Source organism: Gossypium hirsutum, chromosome D03 (genome assembly GCF_007990345.1).
Source record: "Gossypium hirsutum isolate 1008001.06 chromosome D03, Gossypium_hirsutum_v2.1, whole genome shotgun sequence".
Classification (NCBI taxonomy): Eukaryota; Viridiplantae; Streptophyta; class Magnoliopsida; order Malvales; family Malvaceae; genus Gossypium; species Gossypium hirsutum.
In genome coordinates this window covers 4,355,370-4,379,064 of record NC_053439.1, presented here as the reverse complement: position 1 = coordinate 4,379,064, position 23,695 = coordinate 4,355,370, and the positions used below count along the sequence as shown (strand labels likewise).

The following is a 23,695-nucleotide window of genomic DNA, read 5'->3' as shown; positions in this document are numbered from 1 at the left end:
ATACAAAAAGAAAAAAACTAAGTTAAGAAAAAACTTAAGTTTGTTCATCTTTTTTTTTTACTTTTTATTTCGAAAAATATAAGAAAATAAAATAAAATTTTAAATCTTACCCATTCATTGCCACTGGGAGGCCTTCCTTCGCTCTGAAAGGTCTTCGAATCCATTAGGGTTCGTTGACGACCACATCAGAGAAGATAAACCAAAAGGTCTCTCAGCTTCAATAGAACTTTGACTGGGTTTTCAGAGGATCTATCACCAGATCCACGATCTACGCAAGAAAAGGAGTTTGGGGGGAACTTTTTCAATTTTTCGGCCACTGGCGGCGGCGGTCACCGACACTGATGACTGGTGGCCATGGCGTAGACTCACCGACCCCGTGATTGAAGAGAAGGGGTCTTGAGAGAAAAAAAAAAAGAGAAGAAGAAAGGAAGAATGTTTTTTTTCTAAACAAGTTTTAAAATATTTTTTTTAAAATATTTTTTTAACTTATATAGGTTTAATGAAACTACGTCGTTTTGGCCTAGCTTCAGAAGTCCCAAAACGACGTCGTTTTGATGCTAACCCGAAGATCCGACCCAAATAGTCCCAGGATCCGCTATTTTTTGAAGGGCTGGGAAAATTTCTTTCTAGACCCTTCCGCTTTTTTTCTTTTTTAATTTCATCCTATATTTCTTTTTACTTATTTCATTTTTACCCTTTTATTTTATTTTCTTACATTCTGGTCCTTTGACCCACTGTTGACTTAAGGGAATGACATGGGGTTGGGATAATTCCCCATTCAGCCCTTTCATCTTTCGCATGTTTTGATTTAACCCTTTATTTTTTTTAATTTATACTTTGAATTTCATTTAGGTTTCAATTTAGTCCTTTGCCTACTTTTTTTATATTTTTTTATCATTATTTTATTATTTATTTTATTATTTCTGATACTTTTATGTCATTCACATTTATCCTTTTCATTTATGCAGCTTTTATTTTTATTTTGAATTATTATGTTTATTTTATTATTAAATATGGTATTATGATTATTATTGTTATTATTATTACCATTGATCAATGTTATTATTATTATCATTATAGTTGTATTATTAATATTGTACTATCATTATCATTGCTACTATTATTTTATTCCTTTATTATTTATTTATCATATTATTTTATTTGTACTTATGTAGTAATTCCATTTTTGCTAAGTATTTTATTACGCTTGCACATAATCATACAACGTCCAAATAAATTAATTGTACATCGCATTAAATATTATATTCGTTTTGACTCTACGCATAAGAAATAATTAGAACCAAGATGATGTTCTTTAATTAGGGAATTCGAGAAATCCTGCCCTAACTTACGGGGTACGAGTTTCCTATTGAACCGAGATAATCGAACATCCTTTTAAAATAAAAACACATAAGGTTTAATTAATAATTAAATAATTATTCGAGATGTTGTTTCCTAACTTGCGAGACATGATCTTTTTGTTTTGGTTACCTCAAGATAAAAAGACCTTTTACATAAGTTTTAATTCAGTTAGCGATATTTTAATTAAATAACATCATGTAAAAATGAATCGCATTTTAAATTTTCTTTAGATTCTCAATATTCGACGCCAAAATATTAAGTAATCAACTAGGTACTAATTTTGGGCGTTATGAGGGTGTTAATCCTTCCTCATACGTAACCAACTCCCGAACCCATTTCTTGAATTTTGTAGACCGAAAATCATTGTTTTAACAAACTAACATTTATTAAAATTACTAAGTTCTGAAGTGATCCAATCATAACTAATTAAAAAAAATTAGTGGAGAATCTATTTTCGTTTTAAAATAAAAAGTCAATTTCGAAAAAAGGATTTCGACCACTATTTTAATCCTGTTTCATCAATTCTCACTCAGTATCTTCATTTTTCAATTTCATCAATATCTCCTATCAAGATGATGATCACTGCAACAACTAAACCACATGAAATTTTTTTATAGAAATAATGACAATAATGGAGAAATTATTACAACATGAAGGACCACGGATTTTACCCCCACAAATGGGAAAAAAAGTTAAAAAAAGATAGGGGTAGAAAAATGAAAAACCTTTAAATGAAAATTTTCTTTATGCTTTTTCAATAATCTTTGATCTAATTTGCTTCTCCTTTTGTCTCAACCTCATGCGTTGAGCAACACGACAGCCTGTGGTATACAATACAAAGTAAATAATTTTCAGGGGAAAATTATGATATTACCAGAACCCGGCACCGGCCTTGGCTTGCTCCTCCTTCTGACCATGATAAAGAGATTTATCCAGTCGCTTAACCGATTCAATGAAACTGCAAATTCGGGTTCGAGTTTCCCCCAGTTCTTGTTCAAAACATCGTACAGCACACAAACAGAACGTTAATCACTGCTCGATCGAGCGAAGCTCCCAGTTACCCTCACCATCGACAAATCGCAACTCCAAAGCATGGAATGGTATTAGAGCAGGCCGCTGAAAAAAATATACAATAGCAAAACAAGATAATATTACTGCATAGGGAAAATGACAATTGAAACATGCAACAGTTTGTTGCTAACTTTGTTGTCATGTCTGTATTTGAAAGTGTTGTATCAGTTAATCATGACAAGCATCCCAAAGTACTTTAATATCCACTGAGTTAACCATGTTCGACGTTAGCCCGTTGCATGAAAGTACTTGCCTGTGATGAGGTAATAACAGTTATGCCCAAATGTTTGGCCAGTCTATAAAGTTGTTCCTCAACGTCGACGCTCGTGGCACTGCAATGAACGAAAGGAAAAGGTAAATTGGATAACTGATCAGTGTCTTTTCAACAGAAAACAAAGGGATTTTTTACGTACTTTGTGCACTCATCTAGGATACCGAATTTAGGCTTGTGGAAGAATAACCGTGCCTGATAAAACAGAAAGTTCGATATCAAACAATAGATTTCCTGTCTGGTATAAATAGTGAAAAATGTTGTTGAATGTGCAACAAGTTTAGTTTTAACTTACCATGCCTAATCTTTGCTGTTCTCCAAGTGAAAGGATGTCTTCCCAACTGAGATTAGCATCCCAACCACTTTCATCCCTTTCCAAAAGATAATTCAATCGAACATTTTCGAGAATGTTTTGCAGACGTGCATCGAGAATGTTTGTGGTGTCAGCTGAGCTTTTACCTGAAATTTTGTATGTTCATAATTCCCAACAACATACATAAATCTAATAAGTAATTCTACCATGCTTTCTAAACTGGTATGTCACTCTTAATGAAGAGTTCAGGTACATCTATGTTCTTCAGATTCTGGTATGATTTTTAGATACGAGTTAATGTCCAACACGGGTAATACGTTCGCTCTTTTTTCAAGTTTTTCCATGTATTTTGAGGGTACTTGAAGGGTTATATGCCCATACTAAGTCCAAAATTGTGTCGGTAGATGACAGAAAAAAGGTAAGGAAAGCAATGCAACTTGTGCAAAGTAAGTTTACCTTTTCCATACAACTTTAATTCCTTCAGCTCTGCTTCTTCATGAGAGAGCGGATATATGATTTGATCCCTTAAAGTTCCCAAGCATGTATATGGTTTCTGAGGAACATAGAAGACGCCACAACCGGAAATATCCTCTTTGTCCAAATGGTGTGATGGTTTATAAAGCCTTCCACTCATAACGGGCCATAGACCTCGAAGTACTCTGAAGACGGAACTTTTCCCGCTCCCGTTCGGACCAGTAACAAGCAGATTTTTTCCAGGTACTACATCACATGTCAACTGCCTAGCCAACAGCTTCTCTGATGGAGTAACTATATCGACATCGCAAAAAGAAATAACATCTCCAGCATAGAGATCATTCCCATGAGACTGTAACACCTTATCAGTCCTCAAGTCCCCTGGTTGGATGACACATCAACTTATCAATGCAAAAATTCCATTACCAAACAAGGACCCTAATTTCTATATCAGAAAAAAAGGAGATATACCAGACTGAACAGCATCAACAAGCTCTTCAAGCTCAAAAACTCGGTTGATGCTTCCGGATAGCTCCAGGAACTTTCTATTCAACTCCATGATGTCACCAAAGGCTAAAAAGCTTTGAGACACAACAGATGCCAGGAATCGTATTCCATGTCCAAGCTCAACTAAACAAAATTGAAGAAATTTCAGAGAGAGGAGGGAGAGAAACAAAAAGTAGTACAAAATCGAGTCGGAATCTCACTTTGAGTAGAAACTAAGGATCGGTCCCCCTTGTGATCTAAGGTATATAATAAGCTCAAACCCCAGGTCACTATATGTGGAAATTGTTTTGTGACAAAATCGTCAAGTATACCGAACTGCCATTTCTTCTTTAAAAGTAATGAAGAGTGATCAAGAAGATCCCTAAATCTTGACTCGACCATCTGTTAGTACAAGAAGCACAGAATTAGGGGAGAGGGCATGGAAATTATGGGGAAAACAGTTCTAGTAATATCTGCATGCACAGCAGCAAACCATGCAAAAAGGGAAAAAATAGTGCACCATGATCCATGCAAAAATAGCTATAGATGGATTCTATGCATAAAACAAATCGTTTAGTCATGTCCCCCACTACAAAACGAGAAAAAGCCTGAAGTGCTGTCATTTCACTGCAAAACATTCCTTTTATATGATAGAAAAACGATAGAGAAGGTCCACAATAATCAAACAATATCTGCCACTGGAAAAACATTAGTACAAACTTATTCTAATTACAGATGGAACCTGCAACTTGTAGATAGTTTAATCAAGAATTGATATTTTAAACAGATCTTGATGCAAAATTCAAGCTTATCCGAAACCAGCAATTTATAGGAAATAACAAAAAGGAGTTCATTACAGTAGGGTTCGGCCCAGGCATGTAAACCTTAAACCATAGTTGTGCAATATAAATATAAGGATGTATTTAAATTTCCAATTGCTAACCCATAGAAAGGTTAAATATACTCCCTATTTCTGTCTATTTTTCCTCAAGGAAATTTTTGTATGCGTCAACAATGATAGAAACAACATTTTTGTATTTAAATACATTGGACACAACAACAAATTCAAGTATCTTACAGCTTTTTCTCGAGCACCGCCTCCAAAGAAAGCAATAGACTCAGCATGAGTCCGCAGTCTTTCGTGCATGAACCTAATTAACATATAGTATAAGTTATTAAAATGATGTATGCAGCAACATTAAGATATTCATAAAAGTACTCGCATGCACCCATGGGAACATGTCTTTTTGTATTACATATCTCCAAACCGTTGAGGAGACAGTAGCAGAGAGTTTCTTTTTTTTTGGTCATTTCTGTCAAAAACAATGTCTTTTTAAAGCCTTTGACTTTTTCTCCTCCTCTTTTTCAGAGAGAGGAAGTTCCATGGGTCATTACTTGTTCTAAAACCTGATTGTATGGCTGTAATATTTATGAAAAGTGGGTGAAAATAAATACTTTCAAGCTAGTAACCAAGTTTTATGGTTCTTCTGATTATACTTTTGGGTTGTACCACCCAGCTCAGTTCCTGAGCTTCCTGTTCAGGCCACCAGAGCAGTCTCGATTTAAAACACCAGTTTCTATCATCAGTTTTGTATTATAGATATTCGGTGCAAGTATTTCCATTTGCAGCAGCATTGTTATTACTTAGCAGTTAGTATTACCAGCATGGATTCTAAACCGAGATTGAATTACCTAAAGGTTCCCTCAAGTTGTTGTTCTCGACTTGTCAAATCACCAAAATCAGGAGTAGCAGTCCTTAGCAAACCCAGACCAAGCAACATGTATGCATACAAAATGCTAACGCCCCTTCTTCCTGTTAATAGCTTCATTCTCCATGTGAACCTTAAAATTTTCAGCATTGTTAAGAATAATTCTTAGAAAGATAAGGGAGGAATAAAGGAACATATAATTCTAGAATTAAAATATTTGACCAAAACAATAGTGGTACTATAATACATGAAGATAATTTACTCACCACAAAATGTCAACAGATGGCTTTACCATTCCGGTAACCAACCCCGATAAATCAGTTGTTAACTTTTCAAGATCATCAGTAATTCTTTGATCTGCATCAATATTTTTGCTCGACATTTGAAAGACCTACAAGAAGATGCATTTGATGTGAATTTAGCACTGCTGAAGTCTAGGTAATAGTGGTGAAAACTGTTAACTCAGTGCAATGCCTGCCAAGTATTCAGGCATCACTGTTTCTGAGCTGATCAAACCTGGTAAAATGCATTATTTCTTAAGTAGTTCTTCAGCAAATGTTGAGTCAATCTAATCCTCCATCCAAGGGCCAGGGTAGCTGTCAAGTGCCTGTAAACCAAGAAATAGGCTATTTACAAAGACTAACGAACCAGAACAGTGTTTATGGCAAAAAGTAAATAATTTAACTGTTACAAATAATAAAAAAATAACACTGTTAATATTAGCACTGACTCAATAGACAGTTGAACTTATAGATCTTTCTCTATCTGTATATCCCTCTTTTTGTTTAAGTATTTCACATATAGGTCATAATGAATATAAAAAATTACCTCAAGGAAGGAGCAATGACAGCAGATGCGGCACTTTGAAGGACACTTATACTCATTAATCGTATAAATCCTGCCTTATCCTGCTCCAAAACATACTTCACAGTAGTTCCTGAGAATAGATGCATTTAAGTAAAAGTAAAAACAATCTCTCAGATTTTAAAATGGATAAGAAATAGAATAATATATTTCTAATACCATTTAATGTCGCAATCTGATCTGATAACCATGTTCTTGTGGCAACAAGAAAAGCAACGGCAAGTAGTTGAGCCCCTTGTTTGTCAAATACGGTAGGTACCTGAGACACAAGAATTTAAGGTTGTAGATGGAATTTATAAACTTGTGTTAGTGGATGAGAACAACATGTGCTCATTCCTAACATTAAGGATTTCTTGCACCAGGTTTACTAGAATTCAAATATTGAAGATAACTAAAATATAACAGTACTTGCATAAGCTATGTTACAGTTACAGAGTCATATTTGAGAACATTTAGTAAAAGGTGATCAAATCCATCATTACTAATCCATGATAGGCAAATCATCCTTTAAGTGTATTAGATTAATTTCTGCAAATAATTAAAAAAAAAAAGGCAGTTTCCGTTCATACCAGTACTTTAAACATGGCAGCTACCCTTGAAGACAGTACTCTTGGAGTCCTCTGGAGTTGAGGAACCACAGATAACTTAACATCATGACTCAAAGAGGGTGATGCTGTTATGAGCTCTGATACATATGGTTGAGTCTTTGGATTTGAGAATGCAAATTCCTAAACAAATTCACTCAAAATTTTGCAGTGAGAGAAAAACAGGTCCAATCAAACAAAACCAAAAGCACATGAAAACAAAGTTTCTTAAGTTTTAAGACCTTTTTAGCTGCAGTGAATGCCCGTTGAACAGTGATTGCATCATTTTGGCGGTCTGTCACAGAAAGTTTAGTCAAATCCATCCCACCTTCACTTTCTAACGAGGAGTCCTCTCTGCAAGTGCTATAGAAGTTCAGTTACGCGCCCAAAAAATCGGTAAGATATGTGATCACCACAAAATTATGTTCTGTACCTTTTGTAATGAACTTTCCATCCTCCTTCCCCATCCAAGGACAAAACCACATCATGGAATGCCACTAGTGCTGGACGATGTGATATGGTTATGCATGATGTACCCATGGCTCTAATTTTAGCACAAAACCTTTCCTCCATATCAGTTGTCACAGCACTTGTGCACTCATCAAGAATTGCAAATTTAGGCTTATGGTAGAACAGTCTAGCCATTCCCAATTTCTGTTGCTCCCCAAGAGAGAGTTCATCTCCCCAGTTAACCTCTTTCTCAGGTGGGTAACGATCCAATAGGTACTCAAGGTCAACCTGAATGGACAACAAAGTGAAGAATTATTCTGAAAGTAGCCAATAAAACTCAAAATGAAATAAAAAGCACCAATACAATTTTAAGAAATAGAAATATATATATTATGAGATGAAACCAATACATTTTTCAATAGCTCCACCATTCCACTATGTGTAAGAGGCTCAACCTCCTGATCTGCTGTAAGAGGATAGATTAACTGGTCGCGAAGGGTTCCAACAGCTGTATATGGTCTTTGTGGCACATAGAATATTTCTTTATTAAGATCAGAACCAACTCCAGGTTTCACAATATGGCCAGATACCAGTGGCCAAAGGCCACCTAAAACCCGAAAAAGGGAACTCTTCCCACTGCCATTTGGACCTTCAGAACAGAAAAAGCAAAAGATTTTTATTGGCCTAAAAGTCACAATACATCCTTTAAACCCTTTCAAACAACAGTCACTTAAATTTGGGGAACATGAATATAAAGAAGGATAGCATATATACACTGATAAACCAAGAGTGCATGTATAAAACACACACATACGTGTATAACTCTTGTTTCCAATAAAAAGCACATTAGTCATTACACTTCCTCTACAATAATATAAATGAATGAAGTAAAATAGAAGCATGTCAAAAAAGATGAGGCGATGATTGCAAAAGGCATCTTAAAGGTAATAATGTAAATTACAATATTTTCGAGGAAAAAACCTGTAATTAAAAGATTAGATCCTGATTCAACCCTCAGAGAGAGATCCTTCACCAAAACATTCCCGGTTGGAGTGACAACCTGATAGCATTATAGCTATTAGAAAAAAAAAATGCTAAAAGCATATTAAGAATCATAAATGGTTAAATATCATCTCAAATACCTTGACACGGGAAAACTCAACAAAGTTAGCTTCAGTTAAGTAATTCATACTTCCAGCTTTTTGCAGGGATGCTTTTTTATCATCAGCACTTAGCTCTCTTGATATAAGCATTAGCTCATGAATACGGTCAGCATAACCACTGGAAGATATTAAAAGAAATAACAATAAGAATTAAACTGAAGTTATTATATGAACCAGAAATCTGTCTCTCACGTTCCTTGTACTAATCAGTAACTATTACAGAATGAGAAATATATTCATCATGAATATTATGGATGTGCATGGTAAAATTCAATGGAGATCTCTCAGAAAGTGCCTAATTTTACTCCACATGTTTTTCTTCCAAAAGTTATATCACTAACAACTCTCAGAGCCAGAAATCAACAAAGAAATACCTGAGACGATTTACCCGTCTTGAACTTATAGAAAGGGTACCCAGGGCCAAAAATAGTGGAATTACAACACCGATGTGATATCTTAAATTGCTAAACATCTCTGCCCGTCCCAATATTGAAGAGTCAGGTCTAAGATGGCCAGCAAAGAAAGGCTCAATAATCAAGACAACAACAAAAGTAGCAGCAAGATACTTCAACAAGAAATCTTGAATCATGCCAAACCACCAATGGTCATGAAGTACAACCCTCAAGTGCCTAACAAGAGTCTTAAACTTCTGTTGAATATAAGACTCTTCTCTACTTTCTCCACCATAAAATGCTATACTTTCTGCATGGACCCTTAACCTTGAATGAAGCTGTCTGTATTCTCCTTCCAACTGTTGTTCTTTTGACGTTAGTTTCCCAAAAGCAGGAGAGAAGTTTTTTATGGCAGCTCCTGCTCCCAGAATAAATCCCTATAAAGCAACCCAATTTGTTAATCTGACAAAGTGGCAGAGCCTTGCCAGAAAATCATGTAAGAGTATAGATAAAGAATTACCAATATCCAGAAAAAGTATTTTGGGCCAGCATAAGAACAAAGAGACCAAGTATAAACAAGACAGTCAGTAACTGCTGTCAAATCATCCAGTAAAAGCTCACTTAACTCCGAACAGAATCTTGGTATGTCACTAGCAATTTGTTGCTCAGGATTCCGTACCCGTCCATCAACGTGTGATATTTTGTAATATGCCATGTTCTGAAATTATATATGTTAAAACAATAGAGAAAACATACTAGAACAAGAAAATAAAAAAGAAACTTATCATGCATATAATCCAATAGATATGTGCTTCCTGCACAAGGGAACAAACAATAGTAAAGTAACATCATCCTCAAAGATGGGAAAAAGGCATCTGATCTCTAGATTGTAGAATAGAAGTTGTAGAACTTTCGCCACCCATAGGAAATTTACTCAGTGGCATTACCCCTTCAGATGTCAGCCATGTTACAACAACTTGAGTAGGAACTTTTCCAGTAAAAAAGAATTTTATATGATTCTGAAGTTAATTATCAGAAACCTAGGCTAGATTTTGACATTAGTCCCACAATGCTTTGGTTAAAGGTACCATGCACATTAGAAAAAACCAACTCAGATATGAAGAATATTAGACAACTAAATACAAAACAACAAACATGTATTCCTCCTGCCACTGATAAAGATGTGCAAAGAAGATAAGTTCACATGCAGGAGAAAATTTGAATAACAGAGTATGGTTCATGAATTATGAAAGGATACCTGATCTAACCAGATTAAAAATGAGCATAACATAGGACAGAAATTAGAAAAATATAGTATATATAGATTACTCCAATAGCAAAAGCAGACAACTACCTCAAAGTAATGTGCATGGATGAGTTTCGTCAGTAGTTTCCTGAACCTCAGACTTAGGTTACCGGTTATGTACTTTGAAGTAGAATGAATGGTTGACAGAAGAAAGCTCAAAAGAATATTTTCAGAGATTAGCCGGAAGAATGATGGTACATTCTGGAGAAAAACAGTACGGAATAGAAATCCCTGAACTTTTGCTAATCTATTGCTCAAAGCCGTTCTCAGCACCTGCAAAAAGTATAAGATAGATGCTTTTCTTAACAAGAACAGAAAATCCCCTATAGTTCAAGCTACAAAAGTCTCCTATGACACATCCCCTTGGAAGGGAATTACATTTCCATTCACCATTTTTAAGTTTTCTCTATCCTAGTTGTAATATTTGATGTATTTGACATGAGAAGTGCAAGCTAAAATCACAGGTGTTTATATACCTCTCTGCACAGCTGCATGTATAACAAAAGCAGATAGATACCCAGTTCCTTCTCATGTTTCTTATATCGCCAAATACACTAACTAAATACAAAAAGAACTGAAGGAAGAAATCAAGCAACTAGACCTTGGTAACTGACCTTAGTTTCTTGTATTTTTCCTATTCTAGATCAAAAGATCCTAAAAAATCATTACAATATCAGTAAAGCCGTTGGCTGATGTTTTATTGTCGTAACAAATTATCATTGTCTAGCATAAAAGTGGATTTGAACCAAAGCCTTCTGTTATATGCCACTTAGCACCAGGTCAAGCAGCACCTCTACCCCAAAGATTCAACATCAGGGAAAAACTATACAGCCCCGTTTTTGAAGGGTAAACCTCAAATAATCTCCAACCTTTTTTTAATCTGGTCTATTTTCTTAATAATGTTTGCAATTGCAGTTAAAAAGTTTGATGTGAAACTAATAAAAGATAAAAGATAACAAAAACTCGGGAATCAAACACAGTATTAAACCACAGTATGTTGCAACACAAATAGAAAGGCTTACCACAGTGCCCACCAAAGCCAAAAGATCTCTTGCACCAACTTTGCCCATCTTGGATAAAAGAAATGCTACTAAAACCTGAAGGGAATTTAATCCACCTTTCTTTTTTCTAGTTCTCTTTACATTATTATTCTTTTTAAGGACCTTATCTGAATTTTCTCTTTTATCTCGGGTCCCATTGTAATGACCAGGTGAATCAGGCTTTTTACTACTAAACCGTGATTGTAAATAAGCAACAGCTCCACCAGCAGCCACAATACCAGAACCAAGCAGTAGTGTCTTCCTGTAAAACCATAAAAGTAATAAAACACTGGACAGTGGAATGAAGAATTGTAATACAATAAGAGTATTATAAGTCATAGCATGGACATCCAACAGAGGCCCACTGGATCAGTGGGGTGAAGAATGGTATCTTGTCATATAACATATTTACCTTGATAGTGTGGTAACAGACAGATAAAAAACTGCAATTATGTTGAAGAGTACCAAAACTTAGAAGAAAGATGATTGATAAGATGGTATTTTATCTAAAAGGTCCAATCTTTTATACTGTTATTTAGTACAACTATAGGAAGACAAAACAGGACTGGCTTAACCAAGGGTGGAAAAGCCCCAAGGTTAGTTATGAACAACCTGATCACAAAGGCATTACTCAAAACCAGTTTTATATGGATTCACTCACTCCACAGAACAATGAGTGTCTCAATGTCCTCTCTGCTTGTCTGAAGTAAATTAAAAAAACATCATGATTTTCTTTCTCTACATTGCTCTCCTTATGAAATTTTAAAATACTTTTATAATAATCAAAGGAGCAACTTTCAAGGTTTTCCTGATAGATAGAATGGATGTCGTTCGAGGGAGAGCCTCAGTAGCAACAGTAACGTTGCCCGTGTAACCAGAGGGGGGATGCTGCGCATGATAAATCTTCATAAGTTGCGCATGATAAATCTTCATAAGTTGGGAGCCTTGTGCATTAGGGAAAAACTCTTTTAGAGTGGATGTCTTGATAATATTGCTCCCAAAATTGCAGTTGATGCATGCAGAGCGAGTGTAGAAAACATGCCAGGGTATTCATGAACTAAACCTACAATGCAAGAAAGCTTTCATGAAAGGATCATGTGTTGCATCATTCTTTAAACATTTTAAAGATTCTAATCCGTGCAAAGCATAGAGCTGTTTATCCATAGGGCCACTCCCTTCAGTTGTGCTGCTCATTATTCAAGTGAAGGGAGGCTTATAAAATGGCTCTACTTGATTTATCAATAGAAACCTCTATTAACTGCAACAGTTAATACATTAACCACTATTATTGGTATACGAATTTATTATCACCAATAAAATACATCAATACCTCCTAGAGGCCAGAAGATTTTGGCCATGCTCGGTTAACTGCAACAGTTGAAGAGATGGCATTGCTGAAGGTGGACCCCTGCACAGTATCAAAGATTAGCTACCAAGTTAGGAGGGAAGAATCTGGAATGCATTAACAACAATTGCCAGATTATAATGATTAAAGAAAGAAGGGAAAATAGCACTAATTACTTCCTATGCTTAAGAAAAAATTCTACACTAGAAATGCAAATAAAATCTCTATTTTTAAGTAAGATGGTATCTAAACACCTATGATATGATTTGTTATACATGACGACCAATAGGATACAAAGAACGAGGGAAAGATAACATGCAATCAGTAGCTAAACTAATGCTCATTGCTCTGTAGAAGGAAAGACCAATGTAACAAATTCACGTTATAAGAAACATAAGAAGATTCTCCAAACCGAGCTCTCACGATTCCAATTCAAAAGCCAATAGTGTTAACCGCACTCCATCGACAAGATATGTTGGCAAGAGCGCATACTTCAATTTGTCTTAGCGTGAAAGCTTCTAAGCAGTGAATATGCCTTGTAATATTGCTGCTCACCAACTAACCAGGCACATCTGTTTAATAAATCAACTAAGCAACGTCAGCATATCAAAAACTAAAATGGAGTATTTTGCATAAACTTAAAGGGAAAAGAAAGCAGTGACAACTACCATATAAAAGATCATATATAATAGGACCATAATGAATGATGCATATTGAACAACAAAACAAAATTGCATGTTTTATAAGGTAAACTAGATAGACATACACAATCACACATACATATATATACATATTGTGATTTGTGCCTTGCAACTCAAGCAATATAATAATTCTAGCACCTTGAGAACACTGAAATCCATTGAGAAAGTCTAAAAAAAATTCAAACTAGAAAGTGCTTTTTAGCATACTTGAGCAGAGGCAGAAAGTTCTTAAAACGGCAACGCATCAAAACAACAGAACTAGAAACTCTATTAATCTTTGCAACCTCTCTCCATTACTCTGTAACTGAAATTTCCACCATTTTTTTTCCTTCAGATATTCATAACAAAATTCATCTCGAGTTTTCAAGTTTTTTAACTGGGAGAATTGAATGCTGGTGAAGAAAGCCTCACAAATGATCGAAATCATGATTTTAGCTCTTGGCGCAAGTTATTTATATGGGTTTTTGTTTTTTTCCAAATTCAAATTTCCATCGAACGTGGAATTCCTTTTTTTTTAATGTTTAAAAAAAACTGATTTCTTTTTTTATATAATCCAATTACTTATTATGAATTGGTTTAATTCTTGTTTGAGTCCCTTTATTATACCTAAATTTAAAATTTGATACTCAAACTTAGAACATCAAGATTCTAAAGTGTCAACTAGAGGTGTAAATGACACATTGATGCTCGCAAGCTATTTGAGTTTGAATTGAAAAAAAAAACCTCAAACTCGATTCTGTAATTATTGACCTGAGCTCAAGCAACTCAAGTTATTAATTGAGTCGAATTTAAGCTTAGTAATACTCGACTTAAACGGCTTGAGAGTCTTATCGAGTTTTTCATTTTTAATATATGCTTTAAACACTTATACTATTAAATTACATTATTGCCTTTAATTTATATTATTGACCCTAAACTTAATTATTGATTCTAGTTCAAGCTTAAATACTTACACCCTTAATCGAGCTCGAGTTCGTGTGTGAGTATGAAAATTGATAAACAAGCTTAACCAAATTGAACTCGAGCTTAAAAATAGATGTTCAATTAAGCTCGAGCTAAGTATCAAGTTTTGAATTGCAAGTTGAGCTCAAACTTAAGCTTGCCGGTAATCAAACTCGGCTCGGCTCAATTGCACCCATAGCCTCATTGGCTTTGATCCTTTATTATTGATAAATCAAATTAATAACACTGTTAACTGTGAAAAAGTCATTCATTCATGCCATTATAATTGTAAAAATATCAAAAAATCAAGTCATTGTTTCAACAACAGCAGTAGCGGACAATGTATCGGTTTAGATTTATTAATAATATTATAAAAAGTAAAGGATTAAATTTTACCAAATTAAAAGGATTAAATTCAAATTTTAAGATAGTGGAGGGACTAAAACCAGAAGCAGACGTTATAAATTCAATACTTTTTTTTTACACAATTTAACACCTTTTAACAATCAACTCGATTAACATTTGTCTAATTTTTTTTCAATTAACGTTTGATTATTAATTAAAATTTATCCTAATTTGTAAAATATTTTTTTCCTATTTTATTCTTCAACTTGGATGATATCGAAATATTTTTTCCTTAATATTTATACCAAAACCATTAGCTTCACCATAAATATAATTATAATTTTCTAATCATCGTAATTGTCATTATCACATAAAGTATAACATTTAAAAAAATTAAAATTAAAAAAAAAGTCAGCAGAATCATTAAATGTGATTATTTCAAAGTTAATATCATACAAATTAAAATCATAGTATGGACCGTCATTTTTCCGTATATATGAAACATTAATCTTGTTGTTCGCATGAACCATAATTAAAAAGATTATCCAAAATCTCTTATGTATTATTTATTCTATATTTTGCCCAAAACTTTTTGTCTTACTGAATAATAAATTTTAAAAATAAAATTCCAAAACCTCGGTAAATGTTCAACAAAAAAAACCAAAACCGTAGCAATTGGAATCCCATGTTGATGAATTTAATGTTATATCATTTATAAAATTTAATATTTTTATATTTTTTAATTTATTTTATTGATTTTTATATTTATTATAATTTCTATGTGTAATTTTATAATAATAAAAAAAAGATAAACTATTAAAATAGTTACTTTTGTTTGTCTCAGGTTATATTTTAGTTACTTATGTTTGAAAAGTTACGTTTTAACCATTTATGTTATCGTTTTGTTATGAAATGGTCACTCTGTCATTAAGATATGTTACCTTCCAAATAGCAGTCCAGCGTGACAATTAAAATGGGTTTTAAATATCCACGTGGATGTCCAACTGGGATGAAAAAATTTAAATTTTTTTTATGAAAATAGAATACAAAATTTTACCCTAAAATCCAATTTTCTTCTGTTTAAAAAGAAGCAACAGTTGAATTTTTTTGTTACCATCAGAGAAGAAAAGAGTAAAACAACAGAGAAGAAGAAGAAATGGATGCACCAACCTCTATACCTACTTGCTATGGTGATTGCCCACACAAATAAATCAATATGGAGCATGTCCTTTTTGTTTGTCGCATATACAGAAAAAAAAACATAAAAATATGGACCACCTTTTTGCAAAAAAAAAAACTCATAATATCTGAACCCAAAATTCAAGTAAAGAACAAAAAAAAAACTCATTACTTATTGTAATCCATGCCTGGATCCTCTATTGAATCGACCCTTTGTTCTTTCATTTTGAAAAAAAAAATCTAACCGGTTGATGGAACGCTCAATTTGGTTTTTACTGTTTCCAATCAACAAAGATGGCTAAGAAAATTGATGGTTTTTTAAAATCAAAATGGAAACGAAAACTAAAAGAAAAAGGAGACCAAGAGTTATTTTTTTCCAGTTTAAGGATTAATCTGATGCATTGATTTTGATTATTTCAGAAAACCAAAGTAGCATTTTCCTTTAATTAATTTAGAAAGATCAATTACTTTACTTGGTTAAACATCCATGTTGACATCTAAAACCCATTTTAAGTATCACGTCGAACTGTCGTTTGGGAGGTAACAGATTTTAATAGCAGAGTGATCGTTTCGTAACAAAACGATAACATAAGTAATTGAAACGTAACATTTCAAACATAAATGACTAAAATGTAACATGATGTAAACAAAAGTGACTATTTTAATGGTTTACCCTAAAAAAATATATTCATAGTTGTTGCCATTGTCGTTATTTTCTTTCTTGTTTCATGTTTTTGGAATCTAACTGTAATATACACGTTTTTGGTTTAGCATACGGCTTATATATCTTATTAAGCTTTTTATTTTATAGATTAGATTCGGAAATTCTCATGATTTTGTCTAAAAAGAATTTTTATTTTTATTTTAAATATGATTTGAATCTTTATATTTGTACAAACCTGGAAAGCTGAAATTCGCATCATAAAAATAAATTATATAATAAGTTTTCGAAATATTAAATTTCGTTTAATAGTGCCACGTTAGGGGTTTGCAGAGAACTTAACTCCTTAAAATGAAAATTTTCAGTTTTAAATTTTAATATTTTAAAAATTTATAAACTTTTAAGTTAGTATATATTAAAATTGTATTTTAACCTCTAAAATAATAAAATTTTGATTTAATCTTTTAAAAATTATAAAGATATAAACTATTAAAATAATGAAATTACATTTTAGCTCTCATAAAAATATATAACTGAAATTCGTCACCCAAAAAATTTCTAACTTCACTCCTACCGTTTAATTTTAAGAAACAAATGTTATTTTCGAGGGGTCTTTTGTAATTTTTAGTTGAAAATTACAAAAATGATTTTTGAAAAATAAAAACGAAAATATGTGAAAATTAGAAAAAAAAAGTTATTTTCATTTATCTTGACTAAAACAATTGACCCTAATTTTAACTCGTATAAACACAGAAAAGAAAATTCAATAATTTTTAAATATCAAATTTGTTTTTCTAGTTTGAATCCATGTAAAGTAGAATTTTTTATTTTATTTGTTGCTACCTACAATTGTTGTTTGCTTAATGGAAATAGGTAGTGGAAGGGCTTGACTGTAATTTATAGTGACAACTACAATTTAATACTATGGAAAATTGTGCAAACAAAAATAAAAAACACAAAAGATTTATTTACGCAATTTGGTTTTATTACGTCTGTGAAGCCTAGCTCAATTAGTAATTTCATTATCTTTTATTCATAATAGAACAAGTAAATCACATTCTATCACTCCCCAAGTATAGAGATTTCACCTTTGTACCTAAATACTAGAACTTACCTCCAAATTCTCTCATTGAGAACTTCGGCAATAAACACTCCATGTTTACAATTCAGCTTGCAGTTACTCACAAATCAGTTCCTCAATTAATAAATTCAAGTCCTCCCAATAATCTCTCATGCAAAAACCTAGACAAGCCTTCTAAACATATATCAATCTCAGCTTGCTAACGTAAAGTCTAAGTGAATATAAAGTAACTCTTTGAAATAGCTATTACAACATTAACATTCAAATCATAATTGATCGAAGATATGCTTTCCAAAACCAACAAGGCAATCTCAACTGAATCTTCACATTCCAAAGGCTTAATTGATTCGCTCATATCCAATTCAATCTTCAAAAATCAAAGATTGATTTTCATAGATGGACCATAATATCTTCTAAGTAACAACACATTAATAAATCTAAACATTTTTTTCCATTAAATTGCCTCAGTGACAACCTACAATAGACACTACCGACTACCACTCACTTTCATTCTTCACATATTACCTTAACATTATTTATCATGTTCTTTTTATAGAAAAATAGTTACCAAACATATTTTTATTATTAAAATATTTTTTTTCAATTTATCAACGTGTTTTTCAATTATGAAAAAAAAAATAAAAGCTAAATTTTCTTAAAAACCAAGAATACAAATCTCTGTGCCCAAACCCTACAAAATACAGGTCAATCATTTAAACTTACAGGACATGAGTGTAAATAAGATTTTAGTGTTCACAAGTTATTCAAGTTCGACTTGAAAAAAGCTCAAACTCGATTAAAAATAAATAGATTCGAGCTTTTAATCAAGCTCGAGCTCAAGCTTTAGCATGAAAATTAATAACCAGGCTTGATTATATCTCAAGCTGAGCTCAAACTTAAAAATAAATGTTCGAGCGAATTCGAGCTAAATATAGAGTTTTGAATTTAGAATCGAATTCGAACTTGACAATATTCAAACTCAGCTCGACTCGATTACACCCTTACTTGAACTCACGTACTAAGATTCCAAGAATTATCATAAAAGGGCAAACTATGATTCAAATATATGATGATAGTTCAATGTCAAAAACCCCCACTTCAAGGGTTTTTATATACACAAGGAGCATAAGATTTCTCACAAAAGCTTCATCACACCCTGCAAACAAAATGGTTCTCTACACTCCAAACTCTCGCTTTCTACAGTTGAAATTAACATTACCAAAATCAATAGGAAATAAGAAAAAAAAAAACAAATAAGAAATGCTTGCAAAACAAAGTTCTTTCATCTCTAAATGAAAATGACCAAAACCAAAGCTTCACCACCTCTAACTTGCTTCTTCACTGAGCTAGATGTGACACCAACTTCTAAACGTGACTAGGCTATAGCTCTGCAACACGAAATAATAAATCCGAAACATATATCACGGTTGCTTTGGTTCGCTACACTGTCTACATCAATGCTGTTGGTCCTTCAACAGTTCACGGTTCATCTTCGGTGACTTGTACGTTGAATCCATGCTTTATGTCTGTAAAAAAAAGTCGAGGAACCAATATAATGTTCGGGATTGATAGCCAAAAACAACAAAAGCATTAAGATGTTAATTTTTTACCTTTCATTGATGGTTTCTTGAATTTAGCTTTCCTTTCATCTTCATTCTTCCATTCACTATCATCGTCGTCCTCATCACCCATTTCATCCCTTCCATCATTTCCTATATCACTTTCGCTAGCTGTTTCCCACTCGGAGTCATCGGTATCTTGGCCATACATGTCACCTGCATCACCCTCACAGTGCACACCCCCGAGTTTGATAGCTGCCTCTCTAAATAACCAAGCTGCACGCATCTGCTTCTTGACTAATCGTTCCGCATAATCAGGAACCTTATTTTGCCTCAACGAGAGATCGGGGTCGTTTGATTGCGAGCATTCATTTATGAAGAGAATGGCATCTAGCAAACTCTCTTTAGCTAAACCAAGCATGTCATAAGCCTGAGCTCTTCTCCATAGGCTTTTGGCATGACAGTTCAATGGGTTATGAAGACATAATGCACGTGTAGCATCACTTATGGCAGCCAAGGGTTGCTGCAATAAAAGATGACACTGAGCTCGATTACTGTAGAGAACAACTCGCTCTTTCTTGGATCTCATCGGACATAACGATAATGCTTCTGAGTACTTCGATGCGGCTCCAGCTATATTGCCTGATGAGAAAAGAGAGTTTCCTTCAAGCTTGACCACTAAAGCAGCAGCCTGTTTAATGTGGAGATCCTCCTTCGGTATATTCTTTTCCCACTTCAATCTCTGCCTTGAACTCAATAGTTCTTCAATTAGCTCTTTTGTCCGGTTGCTGACAGAGCTCCGTCCCGTCCCTTGGGATTGAAGACATTCCTGAAGAACATTAACAATGGTATCTCCAAGCTTTTTGTGATCACCAAGAGTCGTAATCTCTGCAAGGTCTACAAGAGCAGGTACTGCCTTATCGATCACCTGTGTAACAAATGAAGATAACTTATACGGAGAACACCATACCAAACAAAAGGAAAAAAGTACATCATATGCTTCGGAAGAAGCTTGTATAGTTTAGGAAGGGGTACCAATTTATATTAAATTATTCTCAACAATAATAAGATACCTTATGACATGTGCTTGGATCTTGAAGCAACCAAAGAAGACAATCAATTGCCATATACTGCCAATCATCAGACGAGCAAGCAATATTAACCAACGCTTCGATAATGCCAGGACAGCTGGCAACAGATCCCCTACCAATCTTATGATGACAGATGGTTCTTAACAAACCAATACCAGCAGGTGAGTTTTCATTAACAAGTCCACCCCACATTCCCGGTAGTTTTACAAGAAATTCAGGTTTGCATATGGTGGGAAGAAACTCAGGTTTGAATGCAAAGCAATTAATGAGTTGAAGGGACCAACATTGAAGCTGACTAGCCCATTCTTCAGCTTTTCTTGACTCCATTTCAACACCACCCATGCCACGAGTAAGCAGATCGCAGTGATAACTTAACCTTCTATCAACATACTGATAGAAGTGAGAGTAAACTATTTCCAGTGAACTCATTGCTAGCTGAATGGCGACCTCAAGAATTTCTCCGTGACTTGCTACAGAAGGAAAAGTGCTCGTATATGTAGCCAAGTGTCCTAAAGCTCGCACTGCCACTCTTTGTTCAACCCAAGTCAACCTCCCTCTCAAAAGCTCAACTAAGGGAGGAATTACACCAGCATGCACTGCACTTTCCGCAAACTCTTCCATGTTCATGGTGTAGGATCCAATAATGTGTGCTGCATAATAAGGAATGTATATATTTTGGTCATGAGAAAGCCAGCGGCGGTTCTTGAGACCCTTCCATATTAGAGCAGACATACACTCAAAAATCCCTAACTCGATGAATTCAGGATCATTAGGATGTGCCATAGCAGTATTCCAAAGGCCACTGATAGGAAGAACTTGACCATCATCATCTTGTGAAGGAAGATCTCGAAAGAATTTCAGAATACTGGCTCTGCGCTTGCTCGGGTTTCCTTCCTTCATGACACAGAAAAAGCACCCGGGGTACGGACAATCTGGAGATGCCTTATCCATGTTCAGATTATTACCAGCATAAGATTCTTATAGCATCACCACATGGGAGTTAATATCGAAAAGCCTCGACACTGCATAACAATGATGAACCGAATTAGCATACTAGCTCGCAAAGGAAGAAACTTGTTTAAACAAAATCGTAACAGCAGTAGCAAGACAAAGCAAAGGAACTTGACTCCCTAGTAATGGCAAGTATGGACCATCTCCCATCACATAAACCTCGCTCCTCCATCCCAAAGATTCAAACACGAGCTCTAGGTTAAAATTTCAATTTTTAACAGCTTGCAGTGTTCACTCGGAGACAATAGCCTAAGTTCTAAATACAAACGAATCCATCATTTTCTTCAATATTGACTAATTTCGTCTAACACACATCCCAACCTACAGTTCCGAAAATTAAGGGTATAGCCCCTATAAGCATGCAGCATAAATCACTAGTCCTTTTCAGACTATGTAAACTGATAGTAACTGAAACCGGCCGGTTCGGCACCTAGCGTCTTTGACGTTACATACAAATTCTGTTGCTCTTGTAAATGAAAGGGACATTCTTATTTCTTAGTCAACAGAATGTTCAACTGAGAACAGTATACTCATTGTATAAGCTAACACAAAACATTGCTGCAAAATCATTTCAATTACTCTACAATAATCTAAATTTGTATGAAAAATCCAAAGCATAGAATGAACAAACATAATGCATAGATTATTCTGTTTATCACTTACCACATTTTGCAACCACTTGGATCTAAAGTAAAATGCTTTGATTAACTAAATTAATCAAATCAGGTTCTTAATTAACATCCCAAATTCCAAATAAATAAAAATAAAAGTACTCAAAAAAATCAAACAATCCAGTGTAAAAAACAAAACCCAGAATTTAATCTTGAGTTTACATAGGAAATTGAAGAGAACACTGAAACAGGACACCCAAAAAAAAAAGAGTTTTAGAGCAAATAAAATCTCAAACAGTAAATAAAAAAGTAAACCCAGAAATTAAAAGACCAAGGAAACAAGATGATACCTTGTAAGAATCAGATGCTGAAAAAGAAAAAGTAAAAGGCTTTTCCTTTTTTATTTGCCTGTGGTAGAGCTTTCAGTTCTTTGCTCAAAATGGGAGCTTTCAAGAACTTAGAACAGAGATTGTAATACCAAGAAACCTATGGAGATGCTTTGGTTTCAGGTTTTTCTTTTGCTCTTAAGTTTGATTTCAGGTTTGGATTCTGACAGAGCAAAGCGAAGATCTTGCGTTCATGTAATGAAAACTTGAAGAATCAAAAACTAAAAGGAAAGAAGGAAAAATAAATGCTCAATAATACTGATTTTAATGCAATTGAGAAACTTCATTTTATTTTTACCAAAAATTATAATTCAATTTCACGCGATTTTTTGTTCACGCGCTGTAGGACCTACTGGAAAAGGGCAATTAAGAGGGGTTTGATTGGATGGCGTTGTGATTGTCGGAGTATAGCGCGTGTTGGAGCGATATCGAAAGGGTTTGTGTTTAAATGGGCCAGGCTTTTTCCCTTTTTTTATTTCGTTTTTCGGATTATTTAATTTTGATGCCTAATTGGGAGAGTATATGGTCCCATTTCCTTACACGCCTGTCTCTGGTCTTTGTTACCGTTTTGAAATTATGCATTGGAAATTACTAGAATATCCTCTTTTATTTGGGTTTTTTATACCCTCTTATGTTTTAAATAATTGAATTTTTTAGAAAATAAAAATAAAAAGCGCATTTAAACAATAATAATAATAATTTTAAAAATGAATATATATGGCTCAACTCAAATTTATTAAAAGATTGATATATTTTAAGAGTAATAGATCATATATAAACTAAACTAATTTTAATTTTTTTTTAAAAATTAATTTATAGATTGAGTCTTAGTTCAATTGGTATAGGTATTATTATCAGCATAAGAAGACATGGGTTTGAGTCCATTGAAGCGCATTATCCTCTTATTTATGGAAATAAACTTAAATACCAAATCACATACAAACATCTTCCTCTAAAAATTTATTCTGCCCATATTTGGATATATTTGCTATTATCGACCTACGTTATAGTAATTTTTTGCCCATATTTCTTGACAGATTAAGCCGAAATTCGATAAAAATATAATGAAGGTAATATATTTGATATTAGGTTGTGTTTTACTTTTTCTATTTAAAAAACTAAGTAAATTAGTTTATATATATATTAGATCAAAGAGAAAATTTGTCATTTTTGTTAAAACTTTTATCAATTTTTGCTATTAAAAACTAGTATATCTGACAAAATAACCAAACATTGACACGTGACGTGCCACATGTACCTCATGCTGAGACCGATTTTTAACAGTAGAATAAATGAAA

General features: G+C 33.8%; 2 protein-coding genes across 2 annotated transcripts; both read right to left on the bottom strand.

Moving 5' to 3' along the window:
* Positions 1-1,954: 1,954 nt before the first annotated feature.
* Positions 1,955-12,877, bottom strand: LOC107950463 (ABC transporter D family member 1). Its single transcript, XM_016885310.2, has 24 exons — positions 12,816-12,877; positions 11,468-11,747; positions 10,494-10,718; positions 9,660-9,857; positions 9,122-9,576; positions 8,727-8,865; positions 8,566-8,644; positions 7,995-8,233; positions 7,568-7,872; positions 7,377-7,488; positions 7,120-7,278; positions 6,710-6,809; positions 6,515-6,623; positions 6,203-6,293; positions 5,953-6,077; positions 5,670-5,819; positions 5,056-5,128; positions 4,199-4,379; positions 3,963-4,121; positions 3,474-3,872; positions 3,000-3,163; positions 2,847-2,899; positions 2,687-2,765; positions 1,955-2,478 (listed from the first exon to the last, which is right to left on the bottom strand). Exons 1-24 carry the CDS (start codon positions 12,875-12,877, stop codon positions 2,392-2,394), a joined length of 4,023 nt encoding a protein of 1,340 aa, XP_016740799.1. The 3' UTR covers positions 1,955-2,391.
* Positions 12,878-18,772: 5,895 nt separating this feature from the next.
* LOC107950464 (uncharacterized) lies at positions 18,773-22,666 on the bottom strand. Its single transcript, XM_016885311.2, has 4 exons — positions 22,362-22,666; positions 20,372-21,411; positions 19,350-20,226; positions 18,773-19,265 (listed from the first exon to the last, which is right to left on the bottom strand). The coding sequence occupies exons 2-4, from the start codon at positions 21,338-21,340 to the stop codon at positions 19,219-19,221; spliced, it is 1,893 nt and encodes a 630-aa protein (XP_016740800.2). The 5' UTR covers positions 21,341-21,411; positions 22,362-22,666; the 3' UTR covers positions 18,773-19,218.
* Between the last annotated feature and the right edge of the window lie 1,029 nt (positions 22,667-23,695).